The following is an 11,234-nucleotide window of genomic DNA, read 5'->3' on the forward strand; positions in this document are numbered from 1 at the left end:
GGAGGAGGCACAACGATAGTGTCCTCAAGCCGTATTCTGTTTATCGACTGGAAGATCAAAAACCGTGGTATGTTCTATCATCTGCGGGTGGGGGAGGGGGGGGGTACATATTAAAGACCCCTTGCTACTAGTGGAAACATAAATCAATGTGCACTAGTGGTGTCGTTAAACAAATCAAACTTTAACTTTATTCTGTTTACATTTTCATTTCATTTATAGTTATTTTCGTGCAAGTATCCAATTAATAAAGTTTAAGCACGCGTTTCTGTGCACACACCTCAGAATTATGGGCTGCCTGTGGTTAGTTAGGGAGTGATGTGTGTGTTATATGGCCTTACTACACCAAACCATTGATTCGTTAAAAAAGAAGTTTGTTTTGTTTAACGACACCACTAGAGCACATTGATTTATTAATCATCGGCTATTGGAAGTCAAATATTTGGTAATAATTTTGACGTCTAGTCTCAGAGAGGAAACCGCTACATTTTTGTTTCATTATATGCACCATCCCACAGGCAGGATAGCACATTCCATGGCCTTTGATATGCTAGTCGTAGTGCACTGGCTGGGACGAGAAATAGCCCAATGGGCCCACCGACAGGGATCGATCCTAGACCGAGCGAACATCAAACGAACGCTTTACCACTGGGCTTCGCCTCGCCCTTGATTGGTTAAAACTCGCTCTGGGTTGGAGGCGGTATCGGGATGTGAACCCAGTACCTCTCAGCCACATTACGAAGACCGGTATACATACATACATACATACATACATACATACATACATACATACATACACACATACGTGTATCATTAGAGTATATAAGCATGGGCTGGGGGAGGTGGGAAGTGCCCCCCCAACTCTGAAGATAATGCATGCTACCATGTGGAAAATCAACAGGTGAATCCCAGTCCCCTTAAACAATATTCAAGTGCCCCCTATTCGTCATTGGTGTGCCCTTTTGATGAGTTGGTTCCGAACTTCGTGTGCCCTTTTTAGCCGTTAGACCCCTCCCCCGCAAGATATTTCCTGGATCTGCCCTTGTTATTAATATATACTAATTTCTGCGCCCCTCCGTCCCCACCATTCGTTGTTATCTTCCGATGCTTATGATAAGGAATGTTAGCAATAATTATTATACAGTCATAACTGTTTAAAATTTCCATTGTTGTTCCTTATCATACATGGTGTATTTCTTTCCTCTGAGTATGATAGTGTATTTCTTTCCTCTGAAGCCAGTGCTCCACAACTGGTGTAACAAAGGCCGTGGTATGTACTACCCTGTGGGATGGTGCATATAAAAGATCCCTTGCTGCTAATCGAAAAGAGTAGCCCATGAAGTGGCGACAGCCGATTTCCTCTCTATATATCTGTGTGGTCCTTAACCATATGTCTGACGCCATATAATCGTAAATAAAATGTGTTGAGTGCGTCGTTAAATAAAACATGTCCTTCCTTCCGTCTGTCCTCTGACAGAATGCAACCTGGTGATATGGGACGTTAAAGTCCGTTCGTTTTGTTTTACGACACCACTAGATCACATTGATTTGATTTGTTACTCATTTTGGATGTCAAACATTTGATAATTTTTCCATTAGCATCAACGGATCTTTTATATTCAGTACGACAGACAGGACAGCATATACCACGTTCTTTAATATACCAGTCGTGGTACACTGGTTGAGACCAAAAAAGAATCAGAGAATGGGTTCACTGAGATGGTTCGATCTTGACTCAAACACCTCGTATGATTTTTGTTTGTTTCTTTTGTTTAACGACACCACTAGAGCACATTGATTAATTAATCAGCGGCTATTGGATGTCATTTGGACATGAAAACACATACCACGTCCTTTGTCCAGTTGTGGTGCACTGGTTATAACGAGAAAAAAACCCCAAATCAGCTGAATGGATCCACCAAGGTGGTTCGATCCTGCGACGCAAGCATCTCAAGCCAGCACGCAACCGACTGAGCCAAATCCCGCCAACACCTCCAGTGAGCGTTCAGCTGATTGAGCTAGATCCGCGATATGGAACGTAACCCAGTGATAAAGCGTTCGCCTGATGCGCGGTCGGTCTACGAAGACGGATCGATCCCCGTCGTTAGTCCAATTTGGGCTATTTCTCGTTCCAGACAGGGCTTCACATTTGGCATAACGAAAGCCGTAGTATGTACTATCCCATCTGCTTTTAAAAGATGTCTTTTTGCTAATCGGAAAGAGTAGCCCGTTGCGGAGTTCTACCATCAGTATCTGTGTTGTCCTTACTCTAATGTTTGACGCCATATACAGTCAAACCCGCTTATTTGCATACCCTCGGTGCTGCTCGATTTTGTGCAATTAACCGGGTTAGTCGATTAACCGATAGAGTACCGACTTTCACTTTGTAACAGCCATCCAACTACAAAGTGGCATGGGAGACAGTCTAGCATAATGCGGTACTTCATACCGGAACTATTACAGTTAACACATGTCACATGCAGTTGGATATATATAAATGTAAAAAAAATATATCTATCGATATATATAATTAGCATGGCGTTTTTGTTTTAATCTGCCAGACCAGAAATCATTTTCTAAAAAACCAATAACGTCCGTCACTGGGCGTCGTTTTCTAAAAACCGTCACTGGGCGTCGTTTTCTAAAAAATTTTTACAAACTGGCGTCGTTTTTTTTACTAAAAACACAAACTTTGTGCATTAAAAAAAACCCCACTGACCATCCACTAGTGTAAACAAAACGTGTATTAGCCATGTAGTTAATGAGATAAACTTGAAACAACAGAACCATCAAAAAGTTCACGTTTCATCGGTGCACGTGTTTACAAAATGACGTCAGTTTCCGGAATTACCGGGCTGTTGATTGACCGAATAGAATTATGTGAACTTGTATGCATTTGCTGGTATGGTGTTCTTTCCATCCCAAAAGATACGGCAAGCTTTGGTATTATTTGTGATCCCCAAATAATGACTTTGCTATTGTTAAGCAATTAAAGTTAAGCTCGGCTAGTGAGTCGTTATCAGTTCCAGCAGTCTGCATTGCATGCATGACCGGTCTAACACAATTGACTGACCTTCATGGTGAGGTCCGACTGATTGGTGTCTAACAATATAGCAGAAACTTAGGGACGATCCATAAATAACGGTCTTTGTTATGTTTGTTTTTTTGACGACCTCCCCCACCAGTCTTTTTTTTCCCGCTACATTTTCCGGGAAGCAAGTGATAAATCGTTTCTTTTGCGTTTAACAGATATAGCGTACACTGCATCTAATGAATAAGTGAACAACAACCCTTTCTCGGTCACATTTATTAAAAACATAACCGCCTAGGACGATTGATCTGTAATCTTACGAATTAAAATGTGTTGAGTTGAGTTAAATAAAACAGTCATTCCTTTCCATCTGGTGATATGTCAAAGGGTCGACACCCCTTCCCTTGTGTATAAACCCACCTCATTCCAACCAATGCTCCACGACTGGTATATCAAAAGTCGTGGCATACGTAGCCAACACCAGTGACTAGCCACCAGTGATCAATCGATTTTACGCCAAAAGTCCCAAAACGCTATAGTTTGAACTATATAATTTTTCCTATTTCCAGATCATGTAACACTTTATAATGTTCAACATATATTCCGAAATGATTAAAGGCGCAGAACCTAGTTTTAACCCGTAAAAAATGAATACTAAGTTTAGTTAATTTAAAACCTGTAGCTCATTTGGATAAAGTTACAATAGAGTGAAAGAAGCGTCTGTGAATTTAAAACGGAAAATATCCATAAAAATAGACTAGAACTCGAATCAATAAACCGCTACTTCTCAGAGGCACGAGCGCTTTTAAAAATATGAAAAATACATTTTTTAAAATTATAAACACTTCGGTGCTACGGAAATAGATCATCTTTAACAATAAAATATAAGGAATGTTTGATTTCAGTGATCATAAACGGCTCTAATAGTGAAAAACTAGGTATGTCCCTTTAATAACTTTACTTGAATCAATCAATCAATAAAGTATTTACATGCTCCTATACCACGAAGGTTTCGAGCATGTCTATCACAGGTTCGGCCACCGGATGCCAGTAGTCCAACCTGGGACAGAACAATTACTGGGGCAATTTTGATATTTAAACAAACAGGGAAAAAGGACTTTACAATAAATAATTTTGTGCGTTATTTTCCCAAACAATATTTAATATACAGCAAACAACTAACAATTTGTAACGCAAATTTAGATCGGGCAGTCCTAAATATAAATATATTTAAAATTGAAGCTGTGTCCACAGTAAGCGCATTTTAATCTTCGGCATTTAATTAGGTGAATTTCTATCATACCAAAACGACCCCCCCCCCCCATAATAATAATTGGAAATAATAGCTTATGTGATTGCTTAATTTAGTTTGGCAGCAACGCCACTCTCTCTCTCTTATCCTTAACCAAACACTCCTTTCCTTTTCTTTCCATCAGCCATATTATCAGCCTAACAGCCATTGAATAAAAATATTCACTTCCTTTCCACCTCTTGTGTTTTAGGCATCGATTCCATTGATCAATACCCTGATTCATGATGTCCGACCAGCAGTCCGAGGGCCACAAAACCACGTGGGATTCAGCAACGGCCGACGAAGCTGTAGAAAAGAAAGACTACCAAACTGCCATCAGCGACTACACCAGGATCATTTCATCCAGACACGTTGATGCCCAACTGCTTCTGAAGTGATCCCGATGCTACTTCCACCTGGAGGATTACGAGAAGGCGTACAGCGATGCTGCCGCGGCGCACGACCTCGACACATCCGACGTGGACATTTGCGTGGCCGGTGGCAGGGCCGCCTCAAAACTGGGCCGCTTCCACGACTCGTTCCGGTTCTACCAGAGCGGGCTGAAGCTGGACAAGCACAGCACAGAGATCAGCGGAGACCTCAAACAGCTGCAGGCGCTCATCCTGAAGGATCAGGCCACGCATTACGAGGACGCCAAGGAGCCGACGTACAGCGCGGTCAAGTTCTGCTGCCAGGACGTCTACCCCGGGGACGGGGAGCTCTTCAAACTGGAGAAGGAGATCCTCGCCAAGAAGTATGGCATATTCGACTCTGCTCCTGTATCCATGGGCAACGCGTCACGAGGCGAGGAGGCGGGAAAACACTTCGAGCTGGCGCTGCGCTACAAGGCGGGTGGAAACACGGACGCCTGTTTGGAGCAGTGTAACAGGGCGATTCTGCTGGATCCGGCCATGTTTGTGTTCAAACAGCTGAGAGGCAGTGTCTACGTGGAGAAGGGAGATCACCAAAAGGCTCTTGCAGACCTTTGCGCCATTCCAAAACAAGCGAGGACAAAGGATGTTTGGAAATATGGAGGTACACCATTCTTTTTTGTTGTTATTGATGATATAATATGTTTATTTTGGTTTGGTTTGGTTTGGTTTGGTTTGGTTTGGTTTGGTTTGGTTCGGTTCGGTTTGCTTGCTTGTTTTTGTTTCATTTTGGCGTCTGTGTTTCTGTGCTCTCTCTCTCTCTCTCTCTCTCTCTCTCTCTCTCTCTCTCTCTCTCTCTCTCTCTCTCTCTCTCTCTCTCTCTCTCCTCTCTCTCTCTCTCTCTCTCTCTCTCTCTCTCTCTCTCTCTCTCTCTCTCTCTCTCTCTCTCTCTCTCTCTCTCTCTCTCTCTCTCTCTCTCTCTCTCTCTCTCTCTCTGTGTGTGTGTGTGTGTGTGTGTGCGTGCGCGCGCTAGTGTATGCAAATATGAAATGGTGGATTCCTTTTAAACCTTGCCATACAGTGAGTGGTATTATTACTGTGTCATTTTACAATTTCTTTTCCTTTGTTAGTTGTAACTCAAATTACCTTTCTCTTTTATCTTTGTTTTTTGTTCATGGGCCAACACGTCCTATTTTACCGTTTAAAATAACTGTCTGCACTGATGCACATAATTACACGTACTACCTAGTGTAATCATGAGGTAATATAAAAGGTTGGTGTAAGTAGTATTGTAGGCTACATTTTTTTAAACACAGCCTTTAAAATATTTGTCGTGTCTAACTTTAATCTTATTTATTCCAAGTCCATTCCACAGCAAACTGATGTATTGTCGAGAGAAAATGAAACAATTGATGTTTATGACAATTATTTAATGAATAGGTCACAAAGTTTTGTTGTTGTTATTTGTTTGTTTGATTGTTTTTTTGGGGGTGTTTTATTTTTTATTTTTTTTACTGCATTGGATTTTTAAAAGTTTTTTGTTTGTTTCTTCCTTGTTATGTCCATTACAGATAAAATCAATCAAACTATATTTTTTCTTTGCAGGACAGATATTTGAAAAACTGAATCTCCCGGTGATGGCCGAGTTCTGGTTCCGGAAAGCTACGAAACTAAGCGAACCAGGCGACGACGAAGCAGCCTTCGCGTTTCAGCGCATTCGCGTCCACCGACTATACGACCCACTGACGGCCGACTTCCCGGTCGAGGTGGACTTCCGGCAGTTCGGCAGGGCCATATTCGCCACCGAAGACATCCACAAGTCTGAACTGTGCTTCTCCGACAACGCCGCCGTTGTATCGGAAATATTCGTGAAGCGCGAGGTCAAGGTCAAAGGGTGTCACCACTGTGTTATGTCGATGCTTACCGCAGAGCAGTATTTCGGCAAGGACTTGGAAGAGATGGAGGAAGGGTTGAAAACCTTTGTCAACGATCACTGGCCGCGTGTCGATCCCGTTACCTGCAAGAGGTGCCACCGCGAGATTTACTGCAGCGACGCCTGTCGGGACGAGGCGTGGGAAATGTACCACCAGGTTATCTGCCCCTCGCTAAGCCCCGAGAGAAGCAAGCTGTACGACATTGCAGATAAACAGGGCTATTTCCAAGACAGCGATGGTGATTGGTCAGAGCCGTGGGACGGACACTACAGCTCTCTGGTGTTGGTACAGATCTGGGCGGCCATCGTGGTGCAGGTCAAGAAACTCATGAAAGAGAAACAGTTATCTTCTCCAACCACTGAAATTTGGGCCGTAGCCAAGGCACCATTTAGAAGGTATATATACATGTATATGTAACAAGCCCACATACAATATTAGAGGCTGGGTTCAGATCATTTTTAACAAAGACAACATTCTGCATTGGGGTTACCCATATATAACGGTGTAAAACAGAGTATCACTCGAGCAGAGTGGATTGAGGTGACTCGATCTAGGACCCAGATATGAAAACAATTCAATTGTCCATCACGCTATGTCTTGTTCTCTTTTTTTTTTTGGTCAGGTTCATCGCCTATGGGAGCCTAGACGCCGCCAAGAGAATGTCGTCCATGGTGGACTTGTTCAAGAAGATGTTTGCCGACTGCGGAGACGGCGTCAGTTACGACATCACCAACGCTGAATTCAACGGCAGATACTACCAAGCGACGTGCAACCTGCAGTCGTTTGGGTCCTACGTCACCCCTTACCACCAGTTTCTCGACAGGCTTCCGGAAACAGAAGACATCAGAGCATTCAGACTGTTAAAATACGTCAGTAAGCGTTGTCCGGACGCTCCATTTGCAGGGTTATTCCCATTGCAGTGCTGCTTGAATCACTCCTGCGATAACAACGTGGAGGTCAGTGACGGCAGAGGGCCCAACGGTCGTCCCGGAGTCCGGGTCACCGCCAAGCGGGACATCAAGAAAGGGGAAGAACTCTTCACGACATACATAGACACGACGATGCCCAGGCGCTTGAGACGTGCCTGGTTGTACAAATCGTTTAACTTCTGGTGTCAATGCCAGCGTTGTCAGTTTGAGGGCGACGATTCGTCGTCGTGCACAAACTGCGGCGCTAAGGCAGACGAAGGTAGAAGATTCCCGGGCTGTGGGAAGTGCCACAAGGCGTGGTACTGTTCCGTGGCTTGTCAAAAGAAAGCATGGAAGCTGAGTCACAAAGCCATCTGCACCCAGCCTCATTCTGAGATCTTGAACGAAGTGGGTGTGAATTAAGGGGTGCAGAAGACTGTTTATAAAATGTGTTTTAGATGCAGACTTTGTCTTCTCTTAATGCCAGGCACGAAATTTGAATTCAGGAGAGCGAGCGCTCGCAAACAATTTGACTGATTTCCATTTTCTCCTATCCCATCGCATTCAGTTAATTTTGGTCCTCCTGAGCTCGCCTCTGACATTTCAGAATTGATTGCAGACGACCAACGCTCTATGGCCGGTATATAAAATGGGCTATATCTCGAGTGTCCTCTAGTCCTGCTCTGTTTATATATAAATATAAAGTCCGTTAAGTGTTACAAACGGTCAACTTCGAAATTTGAGACGACTAAAGGGCTTTAAGTAAAATAAATGCCTAAAATACACACAATTTCTTGAATCTGATGGCACAGAATTAGTTTTATTATCTTAGGATTAATTTTTAACACCAAACTAATATGTTTCTGACTAGAACGGGTAATCCAGTCTGTGGGATGGTGCATATAAAATATCCCTTGTTACTTATGGAAAGATGTACCGGGTTTGCTCTCTAAGACTATATGTCAATATTAGCAAATGTTTTACATCCAGTAGTTGATGATTTGTACATCAATGGCATTATGCGCTGTAGTGGTGTCAACAATTAAAACAAATATATTTAACTTTTGAACGGGTGGGACGTAGGCCAGTGGTAAAGCACTTATCTGATGTGCGGTTGGTCTGGGATCGATCCCCGTCTCGTACTCTAACTAGATTGTCAATTCCATAACGTTTACATAGTTTCAGTACAATATAAGGAAATTACTTCACCACACCCCCCCCCCCCCCCCCCCCCCCACCCCCACCCCCAAGTGATCTGAAGGGCGGGACCAAAAAGTGAAAATTAAGCTATTTAAAAAAAAACAAAAAAACCCCAACCTATATTGTCAGAAATCGTGGAAATGCTATAACCAAATAGTCTTCATATAGGTAACGGTCAACAGACTGTCTATCCAGTTTATTAATATCATTAATACCGGGCCCCCTTTTAAAATCGTCTTCTAAAATATCTTTCCCAATTCCATGCAAATTTGATTGAAAGTCCCCTTGTCACCTGCAGAAACAGATTTAAAGTTATGAATTTGGTCATTCTGGCTCGCCAAGGAGTTTGAGGGGTTGGGGCTAAAGAAACTTAAACCAGTTTTAAAAGATCTTCACCTCTGCTTCCACAAATGCTATAACGAATAGTCTAAATATATGGAAAGGTCAATAGTTTAAATATCTAATTTCTGGATGTTTTTAAGGCCAGGTCTCGTGTTTGTTCCCTGTAAGAGGCTGAAGTTTACTATTAATTCATTCATTCATTCCTTGCTCCATGAAGGAACAAAATTGTAAATTTGGTCGTTCTCACCCCCACCACTACAACCTCCCCCAAAAGATCCTGAGAGGTGGGGATCAAAAGGAGAAATAAATTTGTGAATTTTGTCATTCTGGTCCCCAGGGTTTTGAGGGGCGGATCTCAAAAGGGAAAAATAAGCCAATCTTGTTTGCTTCCACAATGCTAAAAAAAAAAAAATTCACGATATCACTAGAGCACATTGATTTAGTAATCATCGACTATTGAATGTCAAACATTTGTTAATTTTGACATATAGTTTTAGAGAATAAACCCGCTACATTTTTCCATTAGTAGCAAGGGATATTTTATTAAAGTTTGTTTTGTTTAACAACACCACTAGAGCACACCAATTTATTAATCATCGGCTACTGGATGTCAAACATAATATGGTAATTTTTATATATAGTTTTAAAGGATAAACCCGTCACATTTTCCCATTAGTAGCAATGGATCTTTTATGTACGCCATCCCACAGACAGGATAGCACATACCACGGCCTTTAATATACCAGTCGTGGTGCACTTGCAGGAAAAAAAAAAATGACGGGGATCGACCAGACTGACCGCGCATCAGGCGGACGCTTTACCACTCTGCTTCAACAAATGTATGAGTATGGTGGGTGCAGTCAACAATGTACTATGGCGACTGTTTAGGCCTATGGGCCTCTTGTTTGATTGGTTGGGCTTTTGGGGATTTTTTATGAGTCTGAAAACAACATTTGCAAGTAACAATTTAACATCTTACGCGCGTGAAGTCATGAATTTGTACGTCATACTGCAAAAACGGGTTTCTCGCGTACCAATCAGTGCTCCACGACTGGTATATCAAAGGTCGTGGTGTGTGCATTCATGTCTGTTGGAAAGTACACATCGTTACTTTAGGCTTTATTACTAAATAGCTATTACAAATTCTGCACTCATTCAAATGGACCCACCCCCCACATTACACAAGTTAGAATCTAGCTTAGTCGGTAAAACGCTGACCTGAGGTGCTTGCGTCAAAAGATCGATTCACCTCGGTGGACCAATTCTCTATTTTTCCCTGTTCCAGCCAGTCCTCTACGGCTGGTATATCAAATGCCTTGCTATGTGCTGTCCTGTCTGTGGGAAAGTGCATATAAACAACCCCTTGCTACTAATGGAAAATTGTAGAATATTCTCCTCTGAGACTATATATATCAGAATTACCAACTAACATCCAAAAGCCGATGATAAATAAATCAATGTGCTCTAGTAATGTGGTTAAACAAAATAAGAATTTATTATTTACATGTATTAGTATCAGACGAAGTCGTCTAATAAAACTTACTACATGGTGTCGCCAGCGAAAGGGGTACGTGCGGCCATACGCCTCATCACTCCCCCCCCCCCCCACCTTTTATATTTGCCTGTCTCTCAATAATGCCACTCATAAACAGTGTTTGTGTCCTCACTCCCTATCAATATAAAATTCTGGCTACGCCAATGAATTTACTTCATAAAACATCCAACTTGATAGAATTGTTTACTGAACTTTGCAGAACATCCTAGGATACTAAGAATCTTCAAGCTAGATAAAAACATATAAAAACTCGGTTTGTGTTGTAATGCAAAATGGATATTTGTCAGAAAGTTTCAAGTTAAACAGAGGTTGCAGGCAAGGTGATCTGCTATCGCCGTCCATTTTTATAATATGTGCAGAAATACTTCCTATTTTAATTCACAGACATAAATTTTATTAATATATAAATGGAGAACGATATCTTATTTCTCAGTATGCAGATGGTAATACTTTTATTTCAGCTGGATCTCCCGAGTCTCTGTACAGTACGTTAAGTACGTTAGACGGCTACGCAAAAATGTCAGGTATGACGCTTAACTATTCAAAATCGAAGATAATATGAATTAGCAAACCAAACCAACACCCAAAACATCAACTAAAAACCA

At 42.0% G+C, this 11,234-nt stretch overlaps 1 protein-coding gene across 1 annotated transcript; it reads left to right on the top strand.

The window, feature by feature from the left end:
* Window positions 1-5,102: 5,102 nt before the first annotated feature.
* LOC121388711 (SET and MYND domain-containing protein 5-like) lies at window positions 5,103-8,323 on the top strand. Its single transcript, XM_041520179.1, has 3 exons — window positions 5,103-5,354; window positions 6,296-7,019; window positions 7,247-8,323. Exons 1-3 carry the CDS (start codon window positions 5,105-5,107, stop codon window positions 7,953-7,955), a joined length of 1,683 nt encoding a protein of 560 aa, XP_041376113.1. The 5' UTR covers window positions 5,103-5,104; the 3' UTR covers window positions 7,956-8,323.
* Window positions 8,324-11,234: the final 2,911 nt, after the last annotated feature.

Source organism: Gigantopelta aegis, chromosome 14, assembly GCF_016097555.1.
Source record: "Gigantopelta aegis isolate Gae_Host chromosome 14, Gae_host_genome, whole genome shotgun sequence".
NCBI lineage: Eukaryota > Metazoa > Mollusca > Gastropoda > Neomphalida > Peltospiridae > Gigantopelta > Gigantopelta aegis.

What these genes read in the sequence shown, in the direction of transcription:
- LOC121388711 (XM_041520179.1), top strand. Translation starts at nt 5,105, where the DNA reads ATGGGCAACGCGTCACGAGGCGAGGAGGCGGGAAAACACTTCGAGCTG. An exon ending in GGATGTTTGGAAATATGGAG is followed by an intron (nt 5,355 to 6,295) that starts GTACACCATTCT and finishes TTTTCTTTGCAG; the next exon opens with GACAGATATTTGAAAAACTG. An exon ending in GCCAAGGCACCATTTAGAAG is followed by an intron (nt 7,020 to 7,246) that starts GTATATATACAT and finishes TTTTTTGGTCAG; the next exon opens with GTTCATCGCCTATGGGAGCC.